The following is a 23,881-nucleotide window of genomic DNA, read 5'->3' as shown; positions in this document are numbered from 1 at the left end:
TTACTATGTGTGTGTGTGTCTGTGCACGTGTAGCAGCGTCCATCACATCAAAGAGGGGATGCAGTTGCTCGTGCGCTCTTTATCGCTTTTATTTTATCTCTCCGGTTGAACGTGAACACTTTGAAAGCAGACGATGACTGAGTGGCACTGTAGGTGCTTGTTTTTTTATCCCTTGCCCTTTCAAAAGCCTTTGTAAATATTTAATCAAAGGGGTTTCTGCCCACACCACGTCCTCTTTGTGCGTTTTGTGTTGTTGTTTTCTGTCTTTTATGAGTTCTTTCCATCTGCCGGCAGAATACATACTGATCTCGTAGTCTGGCAGGTGAATTGTGCTCAGCTGCGCATAACAGCGACTGTGATCATGTATCACTTTGTGTGTTTGTTTGTTTGTGTGTGTGTGTAAGTGAGCAATCATGGCTGCAGGGTACATAAGCCTCCTCCAATCCTACCTGCTGCACAGGGATCCTAGCAGCGCATTGAGTTCAAGAACAGTGCATGGGGTAGATGTCAGGTTTGGTATAACTCAGCCTCATCAACTGGGGGCAAGTCTCGGTGTCTCACCCTGCTGGAAACCCCTCGTAAATATGTCAGTCCATCTGTGAAGCACAGCGCCGGCACCGGCACACCCTCGTTCCACAGAGAGAGAGAGAATTCTGCTCTGCCAGTGCAGCAGTGCAGTAAGAGTGAGCAAACTTTGGCTCTATCACCTACCAAATATACAGCACTATCATAAATCAATAGTGTTGCATTATGCATGAAGAAAGTGTTTTAGGTGCTGATGGTGGAACAGCGTGGATCTGCGCCTCACGGCTGTATTCTGTGTTTTGTAATGCTGTGCATGTCTGCGGTGTCACTTACCCACTTGTTTCATGCCGTCAGTTTGAAGACCATCTTATTGCTGCAGTGTGTGCAGACGCTTAGTGATCACAGGGCAGATCATGTGCAGATTAACACACTTCACTGACATGATGGGGGTTGATTAGCCTGACTACAGGGTTTTTTTCTGTTTCTGCATCTCTTTTGCTGTCTTTTTCCACTTTCTATCCCTGCCTTCACTTTCAGTTTTTCTCCTATGGCTTATTCAAAATATGTCTGAAAGATTTTTAAGACAGAACATTTGCAGCCCACAGAAATAAACAATCTTCTTACATAGAAGAAAGCATGCTAGTTAGCATGTCTGCATTAGCACCAGCTGTTATATGTATATTTTATTGTTAATATTTCAGTCTGATATAGTACTTGTTTTGTCATATTATGTGGTGACAAATAGTGCCTGAGGAATTTAGAGGAGTTCCTTGATAACTGCATACACATAAACTATTAAAGGGTTCATCCCAAAATGAAAATTTTGCCATTAATTACTCACCCTCATGTTGTTCCACGCCCATAAGACCTTCATTCATCCTCGAAAACAAATTAAGATATTTATTATAAGAAATGGGAGTGCTATATGTCCCTCCATAGACAGCAACACAACTGAAATGTTCCCAGGTCTAGAAACATAGTAAATACATTATGAAAACAGCCCATGTGAATTACATCTTCCAGCATCGTGGTGATTATTTAAAATGTATTTGACATAATCAGCATTGTATACGTTCGGGGGGAAAGCTCACACATGGTAAGTAGTAAGACGTTGTTTACGCTTAGAGGAAAGCGCATGTGTTGTGATACTTTCTAAAATGGTGGAAGATGTAACTCGGGGGAAAAGAATGGTTGAGTTAATATAAAATGTTAGTTTTCTTTGTGCAAAAAAAAGTATTCTCATAGTATCGCAAAACTGAAGTTGAGCCACTGATATCATATGGACTATTTTACCGATGTATTTACTATGTTTCTGGACCTGGGAAAATTTCTGTTGTGTTGCTATGGAGGGTCAGAGAACATTCTGATTTAAAAAAAATATATATCTTAATTTGTATTCCGAAGAGAGTTTTCATTTTGGAGTGAACTAAGCCTTTAATAACACACAACAAATTATTTTACTTGGTAAATCAACTGTAAACAGCCATTAACAGAAGCCAGAGATGCTAAAGATGAATGCAAAGACACTGTGGCAAGCATAGCAAGATCACTGTTTTCAAAACGTAAAATGGTGGAGGAAAACCCTAAATACTGAATTGGGGTGGGGGTTTAAATAAATGGACCTCTGAGGGTCTTCGGAAACGTTTGGATGGTATTTTCTTTTCATCTTACATCTGTATAATGCATACTAAAGTACTGTTAATAAGCGACATGCTGCTTTGTTTATAGCGTTAACGGAGGAAACGCTGGATCATTGCTGGTCCATAAGCGTCACCTGCTGCCAGATAGTGAATTTGCTTTCCACATACGTTTTATGTAGCATCCTTTTGCAAAGCTAAAGTCGCACCCTTCTATTTTTTAGTTAAATTTCTAATCTAATTTACATAAAAAACTGATGTATGTAGCAGTTGTTTTGCAACTGTTTAATACATTCTGAATCATAAAAAAATGCCAGCACTGATATTTAATACATTTAATTTATTACATTTAATTTAAAAATGTTAAATACATACGTATTTCATATGTACATGTTTTCTGTGACAAAGCGTGCTTGGAAATTTCAGAAACACTGCAATTATTGTACACATCAGTGACCTCACTGAAAATGGCTTTTTTTGTGTGTGTTTGTGAAATGAAAGTTAGCTGGCTCCAGTGTTATTTTTGTCATTTTATGGCTGACAAAACAGTTGTCTGTTCATTCTTCAAACTATCATTTTTGATGTTCTCCTGAAGAAGTAGTTGAGAATGACATGAGGATAAACTACCCCCTTATAGAGTGAAATGGACTGTATTTTTCCCTGTCTGCCGTCTTTCACATTACAGCTCAGGGTAGTTACCAGAAAAGGGTTTGTGATTGTTGATGTACCATTAGTGGTGTAATGACATCATTTTTCCTGCAGCTCTAGAGAGTGATTAGTCACATGACATTTATGGCACAAAAACAATTGTGTCCAGTAATAAGTGTAAATACCAGTGAGAGGAATTGGAATGCTAATGTATATCCTATTTTAGATCAGATTAGCATATTGCAATAATCTGTATTTTTTCACGTAGATGCCAAGTTAATATGTTTTTATTGTTTGCGTGCCAAAAAACTCCCTTGCCATGTCGCTAATTCTTTATTGTACTTGATGTACATAGTTTGTTTGCTGTTGCTGAGTATCATTGTATCTGACTTGTTGTAAACAGGCGTTAACAACATTACACATGAGCTGACGGTGTCAAGAGAGAGGTTACCCAACGGTTCTGGCCCTGCAGGATGCTTTAGGGCTTCACAAATGTCACTGGAGACAAAACTGTAAAGAATTCCCATGCAACAGCTGGATGTGTGAACCAAGTGAGACGCTGCAGATTTTGTAACTTGTAAAGTCTGTACTGGCAGGTGGCAAATGTGAGTGGTGAGGTGTGAGATGTGCTTATAGTGTGAGTGTGTGTGTGTGTGAGTGTGTGCGTGTGTGTGTGTGTGTGATCCCCAGAGAACCAGTAAAGGAGCAGTCTGTTTTATGACTGTAAAACACAGTAGCGGTCTTCCCCAGGGGTCTTACTCTGGATCAGAAAAGGTCTACACTTTTGAGTTGAAAATATTGAAAATAACAGTAAAATGTAAACAGAGATGCAGATATTGTGCTTCTATGAGATTAGGAGAGCAGCTGCAGGCTGTTTAACTTCAATGGATCTCATTTTTATGATAGTCACACACGCTCACAGAAAGCTCCGTGTATCCCTTTGTGTGCTACAGTAGTTTGTAGTGTGTTCTGTCAATAATTTACCCATGCAGTATTAATTCCTCATGTTATTTTAATGGGAAATTCTCCCTCAAGCAACACTAAGGACACTTGTCAAATCCAAACACTTCAGCTTGAACAGTTTCTGTAAAGCTATCTCCCATGTGAAGAACATCCTGTGGCCAGTAAACGCCACGTTTCTTCACAGTTGATCAGGATCAGCAAATCAAACTTTAATGTGTCGAGGTAAATGTTGCACAGAGCAGTGTGAGAACAGTGCTTTTTTTCTTTATACAGGTTTTTAAAAAAGATAGCTTAGTAATTCAGGGTGACATTTTCTTCAAATGATTTTTAATAACAAAAATATAATAAAACGTTAATTTAATAACCAGGCCAAAAACTGTTACATTAACAGTATTTATCAATGTTCTGAATGAGTTTCCTTTTTATATTTTTAGCTTTCATTTAGTTATCCTTTCATTATGCGCTTTTGTCATTTTAATAGCTTTTTAAAATATTTATATTTATTTTTATTTTTATTTTATTTAGTTTTAGTTTTACAAAATGTAGTACTTAAAGTTAAACATAATTTATTTCAGTTTTTATGTAATAATTTTTTCCGCCATTTGTTCAATAGTGTTTTTACAAAACGGTTTCATTTGTTAATTATTAATTATTAAATATTAATATGAATGTTTACTAATTCATTATTAAAATCTTCAGTTATCTGTTAATGTTAAACCTGTTAAACCTAACATGAACTAATAATAAGCAGATGCACTTTTATTAATTTCATTCATTAATAAACCTTATTGTGAGTATTATTAGTTTTCATTAAGAAAACAATAACAACACTGGTCAATTATAACATACACCTGTTAATTAATGAATTTATTTAGTTAAACTTTTTAAATAAATAAATTGCCTGAATGAAGAGATTCCCTAGAATGGAGTAGAATTATGCTGCATGTGAATAAATGTAAGTTAATTTGAAGCGAATAACTAAAATGAACAAGAGATAATTCCTAATAATTCCTTCAGCTCAGACATTAAAAACCGAGACAGCGTTTTTTGTTTAACAAGTAGATTGCTACTGGAAATATATTGGAAAATAGTTGATTTTTAAAATTATTTACATCCTAAGACATGGCACATTCAATGGCACATCAATAATCTCAATGTCATCGATTCTTGGGCGTCTTGTAGTCCAATGCCACATCAATCCAAACTGTCATTATATTGAAACGATCTACAGTGTGAAGGGTTCTTCAATACTCTTGTGTTTCACAGAAAATCCATGTGAGCAAATAATGGCAGAAATTAGGGTGAACTGCATATGCCTTTAAACCTGAACCCAGGCTTGATGCATTACCTGAAATATGATTATTTTTCCCGTTTTTATTCCACACTGAAAATGTGCAAAATAGACCCCCCCCACACACACACACACTTCTCATCAGTCCTAATGCTGTGTGATGTTTCGCCCAACAGCCCCGTGACTCCCGCTGTCATGCCACTGTCAAGTCAAGGATCAGTGAAGTGATGCATTGCTCTCTCTATAGTGCTGACATGATGTTTATTTCATGTCACAGGCCAAAGGCCAGAAGGAACCAAGGCCCTGAGCTATCAAGGCAACTGATTAGTCAGCAATTTACAAAAAGCATTAATGTTATTTACAGAGGTTTATATCTGCAACAACTGTCTGCTTAACCTTCAAACAAGCCCTGATCCAGTGCAGGCCTGAGGTTGGTCGGTTGTGAGTAATGAACATAGACAGTTTTGACAAGAAAGGATGTGAAAAGCTTTGATATTACCTTCTACTGACACTCTAGTTTCTTCAACTTTTAAAATCCGTGTTTGTGTGTGTGTGTGTGTGTGTGTGTGTGTGTGTGTGTGTGTGTGTGTGTGTACAATATCATTTAAAATCATAAAATTATTTTTTTATATAATCATATTTTACACTATATTCTTTTTCATTGTTTATGTTATGATTAAGCGCTACAAATTTAACTTCCAAAAAGCACTAACCATCATTCGTTTGATGCTTAATATTTTGCCTACCATTATTGTTTCCTTCCAACATACTAAATGTTTCTCTTTCGTGTTTTTTTTTTTTTTGCTTACATAAAATATCTATCTCTGCCAAGAAGCCCGTCTGACACATGATATTAATGGCTAAACACAATAGCTTGGCTTTTCAATTTGGTTCACACACTTTTTCTCTGGGATTCAATCAAATGCTAAATAAAAGCATCTACCCATGTTCCATATTTTTATAAAACAGCAACTTTCACAAGATCAGGCTGGCAGAATCATGACTCATTTTAGCAATAACGTGTCAAGAGTAAATCAGACATAATAGGCTTTTTTTCTTTTTTTTTCCTTGGACAGACAGGGCTTACCATTTTAATGCCAGCTGTAGTAAAAAGAAGTGAAACATTAAATGAGCCTAATCTAATTTTACAGCTAAGAAATGAATCCCTGCTGAATTTGTTGTGATACGTGTTCAGAAGAAAGCAGCTATAAACCGGCAGGAGACGCACGGGCCAAATCCTACAAAACTTTATTACGTTTTCCATGTCGCATAAATCTTCCCGCGCTCATATAACGCTCCTGGTGTCCATCAGAAGGCATCTGCCTCCATGATTTCTAGGATGTGTTTTTGCTCTCCATGAAAGATCTATAAATTAGGTATATATCGCTCTTGATAGAACCAATTAAAGTCCAGGATATGCGTAATAGGAAGATATGTGGGATGGGTTCAGTTATTATAGAGGATTGTAAATGCTGCAGTGGACAGTGGAGACAGACAGCAGCTCTTTTATTGCCTGCCCACACAGTTAATTGGCACACCTGAATCCACTGCGCTAAAAATAAGCATAACAAACTCAGTCAACTGTCAAATGTCACATACGCGTAATTGTACTTTTTCGTAAAAGAAAAAAGAAAATAATTGTTTGTTGAGCCCATCTGTCTCAGTTTTGTTTGTGTGAAATGTCTGCTGTCAGTATTGCAACACACTATTTTAAGAAAAGTGACAAAATGTTTAAACCGCACCACCAAAACTTCGAACTCGTATGTTTTTTTTGTTTTCTACAGAAAATCATTTTTTTAAATACAGATGATTTTTTTTTTTTTTTGGTCAAAGGTACCAAAAAGGTAGTTTATTCATAATGTTAAAAATGAGTTTAATAGACGTATGGCCCTGGACAATAAAACCAGTCATGAGGTAAATTTTTTGGAAATTGAGATTTATACGTTTTCTGAATGCTGAAAAAATAAGCTTTGTAGGACAATATTTGGTTGAGATGGATCTATTTGAAAATCTAGAGTCTCAGGGTGTGATTAAAATCCACATTTTGAGAAAATTGTCTTTAAAGTTGTGCAAAAGTTAGTAGCAAAATCAAAAGTTAAGTCTAACTATATTTATGGTAGGAAATATGTATACAAAAATTATCTTTACTTAATATCCTAATGTTTTCTGGCATAAGGAAAATTCTATAATTTTGAACCACAATGCATTCAGCACAAATATATCTGTGAGACTGAAGTCTGGTTTTATGGTCCAGGGTCACGTGTATGTATGTAAAATATTACAATTAAATAAAATGTAACAAAAAAAATAGATTGTGCTTGAATTTATTTCCATGTTTGACATGTTTTCTAAATTGTGCAAAGGAATCCTTTGCACTGAGGATAAGACTTCACATGACCGACACGGTTGGTGGTTGCTGGATAAAAGTCATTACAATGACAGTTCTCTTATGAGACTGTCCTGGTTATGGCTGGTATATCAAGGCAGAGCATAAAAAATGTTCATTGATGTTTTATTCCTTCTGCCCCCCGCTCTTCTGTTATTCCAATTAGTGTGTTTTCTGTTGATATAAAAGCACAAGTGGGTGTATTATAATACAATCTCCAAAAATAAACATGATGATTATTTTACATATCAACCAGGGTTTAAATTAGTCATAAGAATTAATTTTCTCTTCCGAAACGGTTGTTTTAAATGTAGATGTATGCAAAGACCTGAATATAAATACTGCAGCCTCACCCCATTAGCTACTTGAGTAAAAAGGCTGAGCCTGTCATAATATTTTTTTCCTAACTGAAATAATGATGTGCAAGTGTTGGTGTTATAGTGAGCTCAGTGTTATATAGTATAGCATATGCCAGTTTAATATAGATTTTTTTGTCTTTGGTAGTGAGACAGAAACACACAAAGGAGACACATAGTGTCACTAGAACTCAGTTTTTCCTATTTTGGTGCTGGCCTGTAATAAGATGTCTTGTAAAGTGCGCTCTTCAAAAGTTTGGTGTCAGAATTTATTATTTATTTCATTTTGTTTTTAAGGCCTCTTCATCAACATTTATTTGTTCAAAAAATATAGTAAAATATTTAATATTTCAGTAATAATTTAAAATATGAATACATTTTCTTATGACAATTTTATACATTTTAAAAAGCATTTATTGCTGTGAAGGCAAAGCTGAATTTTCAGCAGCCGGTTATTTCAGTCTTCAGTGTCAGTCAAGTTGCTTCATATTTTTGTTGAAACTGTGATACTGACATTTTCTTGATAAACTGAAAGTTCAAAAGATGAGCATTTATTTATTTGTTTGATTTAGTATTATCTCAATGTTAATAAATAAATAGTTCTACATGATCACATTTAATAAGGCATATTTTACTATGTACAATAGTAAAGGATTTCACATGCAGTATTAAATACTCAACGCGATAGATAAACATGTGAGCATCTTTTAAGATACCGGACAGCCGGTTTATCATTTGTTGTCAGATAAACACCTGGCTACTGTTGAAATGATCTGCACTGGCATGTTATTGCTAATAGGGCAATGTGGATGTGAGGGTGCACAGCAGCTGTATGTGATTTGTTACACCTTTCGCACAGAGGTCTGTGTGGTAGAATCAGATCGATAAACACTTCAGACAATCAAGCTGTGTCGAATAAAGGATGTGAGTTCAGGAATTTAATAGCGTGTGTGTGCATGCAGTCTGTTGGTAAGCCATGGGAACCATCCTGTGAGACATTCAGGTAGGAGGTGAGCAGATTACTTAGCGTTGTCATGGGACTGGCTACGGCAAGACTTAACATTATGATTCGCTTCACACATCTTTCCACTGTACCCACGACTATTCCTTTCATTTTTTTTCTCTAAATTGTTGCCACTTCCAAATGTTGTCACTCAAAAGTTTTCAGTGAAGAAGTAGAAAACATGCATTTCTCGTAATCTGCATTTTTATGGCTAGATTGACAAGCTCTTCTAACAACAGGATTCAATTCACAAACAATTTGTGTGCTTCCCTTGCGCCCTGGAGGTTTACTAGGGAAAACGTACAAAGTCAAATAGTTGGAAAGTCCTTTCAAGGACGTCTGTTCACTTGCAATGCCTCTGAGGTGCTTTTTTTGCCATCTAAGACCAAATCCTATCTTGAATGAGGATGAACGAATTCCTGAAACTGTTTGTCACAATCACATTTAAATGACACATGTTGGTGACTAGGTCTTGATTTACATGGTTAACTTATTCTGCTATATTGTGTGATGTGCTTTTCCCATTTGTGAAAAAATGAGACTGCACATTCTTTATATATATCTAAAGTTTTGTCATGAAACTCTAGAAGGCACAGCTGATTGGTTCTTTTTGTATCAGCAGCCGGTGAGCTCGCTGCCCAACATTCAAATACTTGTCCAATGCTTACTGTAGTAGCTGCAGTGCGCTTCAGAAACCTCCACCTTCCCCAGCTCCACCTGTATAGATCTGCTATGGGGGGGTTCATGCATATTTCATATGGGGTTATGTTATATGTGCAGCAGCAGTATTTCTTACATGCTCACAGCAGAAGCATTTCACTAGTTCCTGACAACTTGCTTTCATGTGATATAAGGTGATTATATATGATATGATATGTTATTTACCTTTAACTTTTATGCATATAGAAGCTATATACCTACATTTTTCCCCTTCTGTTTTTTCCTTTCTCCATTTTTCCATAATTCTCTATGCTTAAATGGGAAAAAAAATCTCCTTGATGTTTCACCAAATGTTTTATTCAAGGCTAAATTCCAAAATCACTGCCTGTCTCTCTAGTGTGTTTGAGTATGATTCTGTGAATATAGCATTTTCGTTGTCTCTTGGTTATCATTATCTTTAAGAAACTGTGTCTGTGGAGTTCTGAGCTTTCAAAGGTTTTGATGATAGACTTGCGGGTCTCTTCTTAGTCCCTTGGGTTCAGTCTCGTACGAGCAAGATATTCCTCAGATCACTTTCACTTACATGGAAAAAAATCTCTTCTCCAAGTCTTCTTGGAGTCTGTCGAGCTCTGGGACTGTGTGTCATTGCTAAGAACATTGTCCAGATGCTTCAGACGGTTTTACAATGAATTTATGAATATGTGCCTAAAGCTCATCAAGAGCCTGTTTACCTCCCAAAGTCTTATAGCGTATGAATTCTGCATTGCTCCCAGCAGTCCTTCAGTTTGAGAACCCCGGCTTTGTTTGCTGTGGCGCTCCGCCATTTGGAGATCCAGGGAATTAGGGGATTTGAGATTGCAGTGGAGAAGGAGCTATGAAATAGAGCAATCTAAAAATGGCCCGGATGTGGCATGGAGATTTACTTGCAGAGCCGATATTTTGCTCTGTGAAGAAGCGAGGAGAAAAGCTCCCCCTAAAAATCCTGGGATGTCATGCAGCATCATGTGCTGTGATTTATGCTGTGAAGCAACCAACTGAAGAATGTCCTCAAGGCTTGCACCTTGATTTTTACACTTGTCCTATTCACTCTTGTCCTGTATTCTCTCTCATTTTAAACGCTTGATCAGATTTTCACTAGTTTTATATTTTATTATAATGTAAAAATATTTAGTTTATTACAATATTTGAAGAAATTATATATAATAAATATTTGTAAATTAGTGGTTCATAATTGGCTTCATTTTTAATATTAATAATTAAAAAAATACTAAAAGTGTGAGGTTAGTGGGTCTCTTACACCCAAATAAAGATATATATAAAAATACAGTAAAAACAGTCTTTTTTTACATATTTTTCCCCACACAATTATTCCAGATCAATCATTCAAATATGCTTACATTTAAACAGGATTTATTTTTAATGTATATAATGGTAAAATTATAATTCTTATTACATACATTATTAGGGCATCCTTACTGATTAAAAGAGTTAATAAAATTCTTTTTGAACAATAGTGTGTATAATACTGTTACTAAAAATCACAGAGCGCTCTTTACTGAGCTGTCACATTGATTTATTCAAGCCGATGTAATTGATCTTGAAAAACGTAGCAAGGCTTCGGTGGACTCGGAGGCTTGAGACCTTCTGTGGTTATATTTGCATACATCCTCTGGTAATAGACCCTATAGGAGACAGATTTACACTTTGCGATGCATTCTTCCACGGATTCCAGCATCAATATTAAATGTAAATGTGTTCACATGGGGATGCAGATCTAGTTCAAAGGCATGATATGACAAACCCTCTGAGCTCTCGCTAATGGTGGCCACTGATTGTGATGCCAGTTCCTATCAGTGTGCTCCCATTGTCCTGAAAATATCAGCTGTCAGAGATGCGTGGGAGGAAGAGAGACTGTGTAATTGAGGGCCACTGAGTTGGGTTAACACACAGCATCCCCATCTTCCTGATTGTGCTTTGTGTGTGGGTAAATTAGCAAGTGTTAGTCCAGTTGTCCGTTCTGTTGCAATTTTACCCAGTAATTAACAGAAGGACCATGATTTAATTGGCGTATTTCAAGGTTCAGATGACCCCTTAATGTTGTTGTTTGTCGCCTGGCGTTTTATGTCCTCGGACATTAATTCTTCATTTCATGCTGTCCTTTGAGCGCACAACAAAGCTTTTTGTTTTTGCTCAGGATTCGATGATAAGAGCTGACAGGGCACGCATCGCGTCTTATAGCTGGGTTTCTATGGAAACCAGGTTACATGGAAGACATTTGAAGGAAAACCCTCGGGCCCCAGTTTGTGCTCTGACTCAGTTTCAAAACAAATCTTAATTGAATTTGTGGGCCTCCTGATATTACTCATGTGCTCCAGACATGGCTCAACCCTGGTGAACCCTGTGCCTGAGGAGGAGGGGGAGAAATTAACAGCCCCCACCTTTCATGTGCTATCTCATAGGACAGCATGTTCTCCCCTCTGCTCCTGCAGCACTGGGCTGGAAAATTTTGCAGAGTGCCAAGAGAGGCTTATAAGATGGGACACAGGTTCCACAAACATAAATGCTGGATTCATTATGCATCAGAGGACGAGGTTGTTTTTTCAGGATGATAGCTATATGGAGAGTAAATGGAGAACAAATAAAAGCGTGGCTGCGTATCTAATTGGAATGTGTAGCTGCAGTCTACTCCGCTGACCTGTGCTTTCATGTGTAAAAAGAAAAAAAAAAGAGAGGGGTAGATTGCTTACAAATTGTAATCCGTTACTGATTCCAAATTACATGACAAAAATTGTAGTCAGTAACATTATCCATTACATAATCAGATTACTTTTAGATTACTTTTGACCCATCTTGTTTGTCAGATTAATTTGAACAGAATAATTTTTTACCATAAAATACAAAGAGTGAGAAAATCTATTCCTTTCATTGTAATTAACAACATGAAGTGTATTAAACATTTTAATACATCAAGGTTTCCCAAACTGGGGTTTGTAAAGCAACTTCAAAGGGTTTGTGAGTTTAATGAAAGGCAAACATGTAATTAAATTACAAAAACATGAAATTAAAGTAAATCATTTTAAAATAACAATCAAAATAATTAATGATGAAATAGGCAAATGTGATACTTAACTATTAAAATATATATTTTTAGATCTCAGGGGGATACACACACACACACACACACACACACACACACACACTATAACTCCTTTTCACAATCTGACATATCTGCCTTTAAAATTAAACTGGAAATAAGGAGCTGGTTTTGTCTGGCCAGAGGAGAACTGGTCCCCCAACTGAGCCTGGTTTCTCCCAAGATTGTTTTGGTTCCTTGCCGCCATTGCCTCTGGCTTGCTTAGTTGTCGGACACTTAAATTCGAGCAATTATTGTTGATTTGATTACAAAGATCTTATTAAAATGTTTGTTCTATTCAAACAAAAGTGCCCTGCAAAGTGGACAACAGGATTTTCCGCCATAATTTCAGTTCATAGCAAAGGCTATTGAAGCATGCAAGACGTAAATTGTATTTATTTACAGAATTATATGATATCACTCTTCAGTGTTTGAAGATATTGCGCAGCTCCATGAATGAATATTTCGAAGTAGGGGAAATTTTAACAGATTTCCCTGCTCAGGGAGTAGAGAGCCATGAACACTGTGTAGGGACAATGTCGATCGGAACACAGGTCATGCACGGAGCTCAGTTCTAACAAGCTGATAATGAGAATCAGGTGCGAGACATGCAAAATATACAGAGCGGGGGTATGCGAGGACTGGAATTGAGAACCACTGGTATAGTATAGTGTATAAATAAATAGTAAAATCCATGTGGTATGACTCCCTAAAAACATTGTTGTTTATCAGTTACTAATGTGTTTAATTGCTTTTTGGAAAATGTAGTGAACATACAAAAAATATGTTACATGTCATTGACCTTAGTTTTTGATTTTAGTCCACGAAACAAGTTAGGTTTTTTTCCAAACGACCACCTCAAACGTGTGACCTCTGTCCTGTTCAGGCATGGGAAAAATACACTTTAAATGACTGATTACATTTCTGAACCATTATATGCACGGCTCATTAACTGAGTGTTATAACCAGCATTGTGTGGTTATCAAGCCGGCTGGCAACCAGGTCCATGGGGAGTCACAGTGTCACACTGTTTAGATTCATTATCCATATCTCAATGGATGCAAGAAAACCCCAGCGCTCACATTGCATTTACCGCCGCATGTCTTCTGTAGTGCTGTCTTCATGCTGATTAACAGCCAATTTATCCTTAATTTCCAGCATACCATAAATTGCATACAGTAAATGCTCAAACTGGGTAATGCTATTTAATTTATTTTGGATGCGAAAAGGATTAAATGGACATTCTTATACATTTTATCACTAATTTTATACATGATTAAAATTGTTATTTAACCACACCACGCAACTGCCACGTCAGCTTGACATTATCGCGACTGTCCAGCTGTGCAGGCTAGCCAAACTTATTAGAAATCAAAAGACAACAGAGGCAAACCAGCGGGAGCCACATTTCAGAGTCTGGATCATTTCGGATGACAAAACAGAAGCTATACGGCAGCGTCTGAATGTGGAAATCCTCTGAACACATAAATCCCTGGACCTAGAAATTTCATATCCACTCGGCATAAACCCTGAGCCCTTCAAATGGACACTTTAGAGAAAGCAGTTTACAGAATTTACAGAAAACCGTAGACAGCTTATTCACATGAAACAGGGAACTTCAGCAAAAATACGGCTTGTAACATCAAAACTATTAGAAACTTTAGAGAAGCTATATCAACACTTACAGTATGATGCAATGCAAAATAAACAAATAATTAAAGCAGTATATTTGTCTTGTTTCTAGCAAATATCTAAACATCCTTAAAGCAGGACGTATGAAGGAGTTTTTTAAAATGGAAAAATACATTTAAATAAAATGAGCCTCTGTTAAAACTGTTTTGTGGAATATATTGCATGTGAATATTAAGCAGTCAAAACAGACAATCAACAAGGATGTGTCTTGATTTCTTCATGTCCAAATCAACATTACAGCGATTTCTGAAGGATGACATTGAAAACTGGAGTAATGGCTGCTGAAATTTCTGCTAAAACGGAAACCAGTTATGTTGAATTGTAATAATATTTCACAATATTGCTGTTTTTAGCATTTTAATTTTAATAATATTTCTCTATTTTACTGTTTTAATGTATTTTTGGATCAAATAAATGCAGCATTGGCGCATATATGTATATTTTTTTCTATTGGGTATATTATAAACTATGTTTTTTATATCTGCATGTCTCCCAAAGTTTTGATTAATTTCTCCAATTCTGCATTCTGACCTTGAGTCTTCTTTGCTTTGTATTGTGTGCTTACAGTAGTCACATAATGACAAACGACTTGGCAAAAAATGAGGAACTGAATAAAGAACAAAAGTTCTAAAAGACTCTAAATTAGATGTGGCCCCAGGCCCTTTGAACTGTCAGTAGAGATTTATATTCCATTTGAGCAAGGACACATTGTACACTCCTCAGGAAGCCCAGGGAGATCCTAGCATGCATTATTTCAAATAAATCAAACCGGTCGAAGCGGTGGGCGGAGAGCGCTGGGTTAAAAGAAAAAAATGCAATCAGTATTTCTTACTGTGCAAACACACCTCAGTCGGAAATAAAGCCCACATAACCCGAATTCCTATAGAGCTCCCACACAAAATGACAGGTCTCCCTTTGCTTTTAAATTAATGTTTACATGCCGCTTGTCAGCAGTTTTGGAGCTTCTCCAGTCCATTTGTTCTATTGCAAGCAAATTCTCAGTAATCGTGAAGAAATGAGTTTGAGCTTGCTTTCCGCCTACGTGCATAAGAGCCATTGATGGGTGGAAAGCTTCGCAAGTGAAAGTGCTTGATATTGCCGCGGCATCTTCCGCAAGCATTGTTCCCTTGGAAATAGATTATAGGCCTGTATCTGTGATAACTTTAATTACATTTCATCATTTCTGCTCCGCGTGATTGTGAGAGTGTGCTTGGTGTCAAACGCAGTGTTTGATTTGCAGATGATTACAGTAAACAGCTCCGTAGATGAGAGTCGTTTGACCCTTCTAATGCACTTTTCTTTCTGTCTGTCTCGCTGTTTCGACCATCTGTTTGTCCATATTGTGCGGCCCTTCGCTTCCGCCTGGCTGTAGACATCGCTGTTGGCCTCCCCATCGGTGTGATAATAGCGTGTGGCTTGGCGCTGCTGTTGCTCGCTGCATTCGTCTCCTGGAGGCTGTGCTGGGTCCCTTGGAGGAACAAAGCCCTCTCGTCGAGTTCTGCGGCCCTCGCGCCTGACGACTGCCCATCGTTTCATCTACCGTCTCTTCTGCCCAGTCCTCAGCCGTCTGAGGTCACTATGGCGACTGAGAAGGAAAAGTATCCTTTGGCGTCGATGGGCTTCCTGGAGGCAGCTGTTAAAATAAGTCACACCTCTCCCGACATCCCTGCCGAGGTGCAGCTCTCCATGAGGGAGCACTTCCTGCGCCGTACGCAGCGCATGCAAAGACAGACCACCGAGCCAGCGTCATCCACCAGGTAACAGTGCCAAATTACACATACACCGCTTTTCAGAAGTTTGGGTTCAGTATAATGCTTACCCATCAGAGGTTCTGTTTTTCATTTTGATATACTGTATGAGCAGATACTGTAGCAACCTGAGAATTTGATCAAAAGACATTATCAAAAATTGTCTGGTAACTCAGCTATAATAAATAAAAATATATTTAAATATAACAAAAATATATAAATATATAATAATAGTTAGATATTATTAGATATAATATTTTGGGGTTAGATATTTATATTTTTCATATATTATTATTATATATATATATATATATATATATATATATATATTTTTTTTTTTTTTTTTTTTTTTTTTAATGATTGATATCGGATATATTTTAGATATATTTATTACAGTTCAAGACAGATGATTTATTTAGCAGTTTAAACAATACAAAGCAGGACAATACCAAATATAAAAAATCGACTCTGGCTCTATAAATACATTTTTGTCATTGTTTTGTTGATTCAGTTCGATAACTGTGTAGTTCATCAATTATGAAACAAGAACAATTCAGCTATAAGCAGCTCTACAGGAGGCAGGTGTCTCATTACTCAGCTCAAGTCAGTTTAATGCTGATATAATCCAGTTCAGTAGCACTGTCTGTATTTCCAAATTCATTTATGAAGCAAATTCAGTTCAGCTATAAATCAGCTCTGTAGAATCAAATAGTGTCATTATCTTGAGTTTTAGTTTTGTTCTCATTCAATCAATCAGTACAGTCAAAAAATAGGAGTTAAGTATTAAGTATTAGGATATTCTGCAAAAATCAAATAGGCATTAAATACATTTAAAAAGAATGCTTCTGGGACTTCCGGTTTGATAATGAGGGGTTGAGACGCACGGTGTCTACGCTCCGCGTTATTTCATGTAATCTCATCAGAATACACCTGATTTTAACAGCAGATTGGAAAGTTTTTATACTTGTGAAACTTTACATCGTCGAAATAATCGCAAAATGAGTAAATCAACGAGGACAGGCGGCAAAACTCAACATGCACAGACTTGTCAAGAAAGCAGCAAAATGGCAGATAGCGGATCCGCATCCCCGCAACTTACAACCGAATCTCTAGTCAAGGAGCTCGAAAGGTTCAGAAAGGACATGACTAGAGAATTCGTTACACTTCTAAACAGCTCTCTGGAACCAATCCGGTCTTCAATTGAATCGATAGGTGCGACCCTGACAACGCAAGCAGCTACGATCAGTGAGATGGAAGCGGGCCTATCGGAGCACAGCGACCAGTTAACTCGACTCGAACATAATGTCAGCACTCTTCAAAGCGAAGATGACAATTATGGAAAAAGAGAATCTGGCGCTTTAAGGCTAGCATAGAAGATCTGATCTCTCGCTCAAGCGCCAAAATATACGAATCATTGGCCTTCCGGAGGGTATTGAAGGAAGGAATGCAAGGGAGTTTGCGACTAACCTGCTTTCTGAACTTCTTGGCGACTGTCTAGCAGAACCACCTGAGTTGGATCGTGCACATCGCAGCCTCCGACCCAAACCTCCTCGCGAGGCGAACCTCCACGACCGCTGATTGTCAGATTTCATCGTTACATCATCAAAGATTCGGTCATGACATGGGCTAAAGCGCAGAGAGACCTCTCTTACAAGGATCACAAGATCAAAATGTATGAGGACTTTAGCACAGAGACGGCGAGGAAACGGGCGGCTTTCAACAAAGTGAAGAGCCTTTTCTACAAACGAGGAGTTCGGTTTGGAATGCTGTACCCTGCGCGCCTTCGAGTGAGCTGCAACGGCGTGGAACGGATCTTTGATTCTCCTGAAGCAGCAGAGTCGTTCTATCATCAGAAATTTACAGACTAACTGTGGAACTATAGACTAAACTGTATTGCCGCGATGGAAGGATGACTTTAACAGGTACAGTTTATACCGCGGTTCTTCGAGATAATGCTTCCAGTTAAAGCTCTCGTTCTATTGCAATTACGTCCGGATACGTTATTAATATGTTTAAGATTTACGTTTCTCATGTATCACTAAAATTTAACAAGGTGTAAATTTAAGTTTTTGGAGTAGACAATTCTACGTGGTTAATCGGTTGTGTAAATGGGTGTTCTGGCATCTCGTCATGTTCAAAAGACGAGCTTCAGAGTTGTAAGTATAGTAGGTTTTTCTCTTTTTTTCTCTTTTTTTTCTTTTTTCTTTTCTTTTGTTTTTGTTGTTTCCCTTTCTATTCTTCACTCTCACCTATTCATGTGTCTCAAAGATCTTTTTCGCTCATTTTATCATTTTCATTATTATCATCATTATGTGCTGTTTTTCTCCAACAACAAATGAGTGTTCCTAAAGTTAAAGTGGAGGGGCTTACTTGCAATACTATCAGATTTGTTACCTGGGAACGTGAGAGGCCTTGGTGGTCAAATTAAAAGATCAAGAGTTTTCTCGCATTTAAAAAGTATGTCTCACGGATATTGCCTTTTTACAGGAAACTCACCTCAAGATGTGTGATCAGAACAGATTACGTAAACCATGGATTGGTCAGGTTTTTCACTCAAATTTTAATAGTAAATCTAGAGGTACTGCCATTGTAATACACAAACGTATAAAGTTTGTCCCAAACAGTGTAATCTCTGATCCTGGTGGGCGTTACGTAATAGTATCAGGTACTCTATATCAGACCCTGTTATATTAGTAGCGTTTATGCCCCTAATTTTGATAACCGGCCTTTATGACTACACTATATTCCCACTTTCCAAATTTAGATACTCACCACCTTATTTTGGGCGGGGATCTTAATTGCACAATTAGTCCGAATTTGGACCGTTCTCAGCCAAGGATATCAGCTCCTAGTTCAATGTCTAGGACCTTTTCATCTGTAATGGATCAGTTGGGGTGTGTAGATCCCTGGCGATTTCTCAATCCAACTGCAAAAGATTTTTCTTTCTTTTCGAATGTCCATCATGTATATTCACGTATTGATTATTTTTTATAGATAAAGCTTTTTTATCTTTAGTCAAATCTACAGAATATTCTGCAATAATTATCTCAGACCATGCCCCACACATTTTGGATCTCTCGTTCCCTCAAAATTCTTGTAAACATGCTGGAAATTGGAAGCTCAATAGCAGGTTATTGGCTGACAAAGAATTTTGTGAATATATTTCTAAGAATATAGATTTTTTTTTGGACACCAACAAATCTGAGTCTGTGTCGCCATCACTGCTATGGGAAACATTCAAAGCATACATACGAGGAAGGATAATCTCTTTTAATGCATATTGGACCAAATGCAGAAAATTAAAACAGCAGAAACTAATTGATAAAATTTTAGAGTTGGACAGATCAAATGCCAGGTCACCAAACACGGCTTTAGAGACGGAGCGGCTTAAACTACAAACTGAATTTGACTTACTGACAACCAATAAGGCAGAATTTCTGCTAAATCGAACAAGAGCAACATACTATGAACATGGAGAGAGAGCTAGCCGTCTCATGGCATCTCAGCTCAGACATCAGCGGGCTTCTCAATTAATCTCACAGGTTTATGACTCCTCAAATAATCTTATCAATGATCCAGTCAGAATAAATTTGGAGTTTGCTTCCTTTTATTCTAGGCTATATAAATCAGAAGCTTGCTCAGACACTAATGCTATTCATGATTTCTCTCTCAATTAGATATTCGAAATTAAGCTCAGAAGCAGTCAGTAGCCTAGACGCACCTCTTAGTTTGGAAGAGATAACTTCTTGCATCGCAACCATGAAAAACAACAAGGCCCCTGGCCGGATGGCTTCCCAACTGAATTTTTAAAAAGTTTTCTAATCAGCTATCCCCATTCTATTAGAATTGTACAATCACTCTTTGGACCAAGGATTCTTGTCACCATCCCTAAGCCAAGCTTTGATTTCATTAATATTAAAGAAAGACAAAGACCCTAAACTTTGTGGCAGTTACAGACCAATTAGCTTAATTAATAATGACGTTAAACTATTAGCTAAGGTTTTGGCCAAACGTTTAGAGTGTCATCTTTCATCCATTATATCAGATGACCAAACTGGTTTTATAATGGGCGCCAGTTATCGTCAATATACGCCGTCTGCTGAATGTAGTCTTTACTCCATCCAGGTCATCAAAGCCAGAAATGGTCATTTCGCTGGATGCAGAGAAAGCTTTTGACCGGGTGGAGTGGGATTACTTATTCACAGTTCTACAAAATTTCGGATTTGGATCTACATTCATATCATGGATCCGTTTATTGTACTCCAATCCCTCAGCATGTGTGAAAACAAACTCTGAAATGTCTACTTATTTTTTCTCTCTCTGGGGTACCCGTCAAGGATGCCCACTCTCACCTCTCCTCTTTGCTTTGGCTATTGAGCCTCTCTCTATAGCTTTGAAATCTTCTTCAGTGTTTTCAGGTATTAGTAGAGGCGAACAGGAACATCGGGTATCATTATATGCTGATGGCCTTTTGTTATACATCTCAGATCCTCTTAACTGTATGAACAACATAATGCATTTGTTAAACGAGTTTGGCTCTATTTCCGGGTATAGGCTGAACTTTGCTAAGAGCGAATGTTTTCCAATTAACGCGTTGGCAAAACAAATCTCCCCGACGTTACTTCCGTTTCACATGTCTTTTACTGGTTTTCGTTATTTAGGGATTCAAATCTCAAAATCTATCAAATCTTTGCAAAAAGAAAATTTTACTAAATTAATAGACCGTATTAAAGCAGATCTTCAACAGTGGAATAATCTTCCGCTATCGTTAGTAGGCAGGATTGAGTCAATTAAAATGAATATCCTTCCACGTATGCTTTTTCTGTTTCAGACGCTTCCTATTTTTCTCCCCAAATCCTTTTTTAAGTCACTTGATGCCATCATATCCTCATATATTTGGGCTGGTAAACCCCCACGTGTTTCGAAGTTAACACTTCAAAGAGCCAAACAGGATGGTGGTCTGGCACTTCCAAATTTTCTTTTTTATTACTGGGCAGCTAATATCCAAAAAATATATTTTTGGTGTAATTCCCCAGATATCACTTGGTGTCGGATGGAAGCCAATTCCTGCGTATTATCCTCATTACCCGCATTGGTTTTTGACCCCAATCTGCGATGTCCCACTAAATTCACCACAAACCCGATTGTACTCTCTTCACTAAAAATCTGGAAACAGTTCCGAAATCATTTCAAATTAAAAGCATTGTCCACTTTGGCGCCTATCTGTGGTAATCATCTTTTTGTCCCTTCTAGTTTGGATTCTACTTTCACACAGCTAAATGAAAAGGGTTTAATACAGTTCCGGGATCTGTTCTTTGATCACACATTTGGGTCATTTAACGATTTGTTGAGTAATTATAAGATCTCTAAATCAAACTTATTTCGTTATTTTCAAATGCGTGACTTTGCCAAAAAACATTTGGATACTTTCCCCCAGCAGCCAAAGAATACTTTAATTGAAGATATATTCTTGCTACCAAAATTTCTGAACCGCATTTCCTCCATTTATGACCTGCTTCGGTCCTCACATCTTCTTCCTCTTTCTAAACTCAAACAAACCTGGGAGATGGAGTTAGAACAGGAAATTGACGAGGAGCTGTGGGACACTGTTTTAGCCAAAATGAACTCTGTCTGTATCTGTGCTCGCTTAAATCTCATTCAGTTTAAAGTTGTTCACAGAATCCATTTCACTAAAGCAAAATTAAAAAAACTCTGTTTATCAGAAGATGATAGATGCAATAGATGCCTGTTGTCCCCAGCAGACCATACTCATACATTTTACACTTGTCCTAGTCTGAATTCTTACTGGTCCTCTTTTTTTGATACAATGTCAAAAGCTCTTAGTGTTTCTGTGATACCTTGTCCAATAACAGCAATTTTTGGAATATCTCCTGTTGATGGCTTATATAAGAAGCACCATGCCGATATTATAGCCTTTGCCTCATTAATAGCCAAAAAGACGTATACTGTTACACTGGAAATCCTCATGCCCCCTCCCAATCTCTCTTGGTTGAAAGATTTGATGTCTTTCTTACATTTGGAAAAAATCAAATACTCTATCAGTGACTCTGTCAATTCATTCTATAAAATGTGGAATCCTCTGCTTTCCTTCTTTGAGACCATACCTGCATTATAGATACAGAATCCTTATTTACCCCCTTTTTTTTTATTTTATTTTTTTATTTAATTTCCTTTTCTTTATTAGAAATTACCCCCCCTTTCTTTTTGTTTTCTTTTTCCTTTTCTTTTTTCCCCTCTATTTTCTGTATAATATTTGTATGTGTATTCCCTTTTTTTTTGTGTGTGTGTGTGTGTGTTGTTGTTGTTGTGGTTGTTCAAAAAAAAAAAAAAAAAAAAAAGTTACATGTATGTATACATATATTACAGTAATAAAAAAAAAAAAAAAAAAAAAAAAAAAAAAAAAAGAATGCTTCTTGCCCAAGGTAGGGGCTGTTTTTCCCATTTCATGACTTTCAATGTTGCACAATAACAAAATTACTGAATGTTTCCACGTATTTCCTATATTCATTTTCCCTAAATATATAAATCTCTAAATATGTTAATTGTTAATTCAACTGCATCCCATCCTTCCCTTTTTCTGCAACTTTTCTACACTTTCAGCCTGTCCCTGCAGTCATTTGCACACCCAGAGCTGCATACACATTTACACATTTCATTAAAATATGCAGCATTGTATAAACTGAAGGAAACGCATGCTATGAATCACATTGTCAGGCCATTCACAGCAGGACTCATAAGACATCATAAATCACATATACCACATAACACAAGCTCCCAAAACATTACTAAATAGATGAACACTCACACCGACAAGAGAGGTGTAAAAATATTTCTATTTGAAAAGAATATTGCTGATGATGCATAAATATTTAGAGAAGAGTGGAGTCTTTCATCTGAGACTGCTTTGTTATTTTATGGCTTCAATAATGTATTTTAGTGTCACTTCAGGGCAAGTTTTTATTGTTTAGCTGCTCCATAATCCCTGGAACCAAGACAAATTCTGCTCATGCATACTTGATTCATTTGGGGTTGTTCCAGGACACACTTAATTACAGCACTGTACTTGTCCACTTGAAATTAGATATTTGTCATGTACTATTTGCACATTAAAGAGTAATATTTAATTGAGCTTCAGTATTTGGCTGCTCTTGAAGATTTTCCCACTGCTTTCGGTTGTACAGAGCTTTGGCACAGCAGTGTTTTTATTCATATTTAATAATATGCAGTTGCATTAACTACACCAGAATTTATCTTAACGCTCCTTTTGTGAAAAGCTGTTACGTAATGAATAAAAGAAATGTTCTCTTTTGTTCTGCAGATTTGTCTTCACTAGAATTAAAGGGCCAAACCGGTTCATTTCAATGGGTAACCACACAATATTGGCCATGTATTTTATTGGATAAGAAAAAATTTTGACGGAAAAAGACCATGTTGTGGACCTTCCTTTTAAAATAGAAAGTATGTAGTATGTATGATATGTTGTTCAATAATCATGCTGTTTCATTATACACCTGTGCATCATATATATATATATATATATATATATATATATATATATATATATATATATATATATATATGTATATGTCATGTCATGTGTGGTTTGGGAGCAGGAGCACTCAACAAGAAAATAAACTTAAACAGTTTTAATCCTCTAGGAAGCAAGGAAGCAGGCAGGCAGAACAAAAACCACACATATTAAAGATAAGAACAGACGAATAAACAGAAGCAAACTGGAACTTAGATACACACATGAAATCACTTAATTAACTAGACACAGTTGAACACACTTAGACAATTAAGGTAGGTGAAAACAAC

At 36.9% G+C, this 23,881-nt stretch overlaps 1 protein-coding gene across 1 annotated transcript in view; it reads left to right on the top strand.

The window, feature by feature from the left end:
• syt6a (synaptotagmin VIa) overlaps positions 1-23,881 on the top strand; it is a 46,165-nt gene that overhangs the window by 11,367 nt on the left and 10,917 nt on the right. Inside the window, exon 2 of the mRNA XM_043225302.1 lies at positions 15,667-16,051. Within this exon, the coding sequence (XP_043081237.1) occupies positions 15,667-16,051 (385 nt within the window). The remainder of the gene's footprint in view (positions 1-15,666; positions 16,052-23,881) is intronic.

Source organism: Puntigrus tetrazona, chromosome 23 (genome assembly GCF_018831695.1).
Source record: "Puntigrus tetrazona isolate hp1 chromosome 23, ASM1883169v1, whole genome shotgun sequence".
Classification (NCBI taxonomy): Eukaryota; Metazoa; Chordata; class Actinopteri; order Cypriniformes; family Cyprinidae; genus Puntigrus; species Puntigrus tetrazona.
This window is presented reverse-complemented; position numbering and strand designations above follow the sequence as displayed.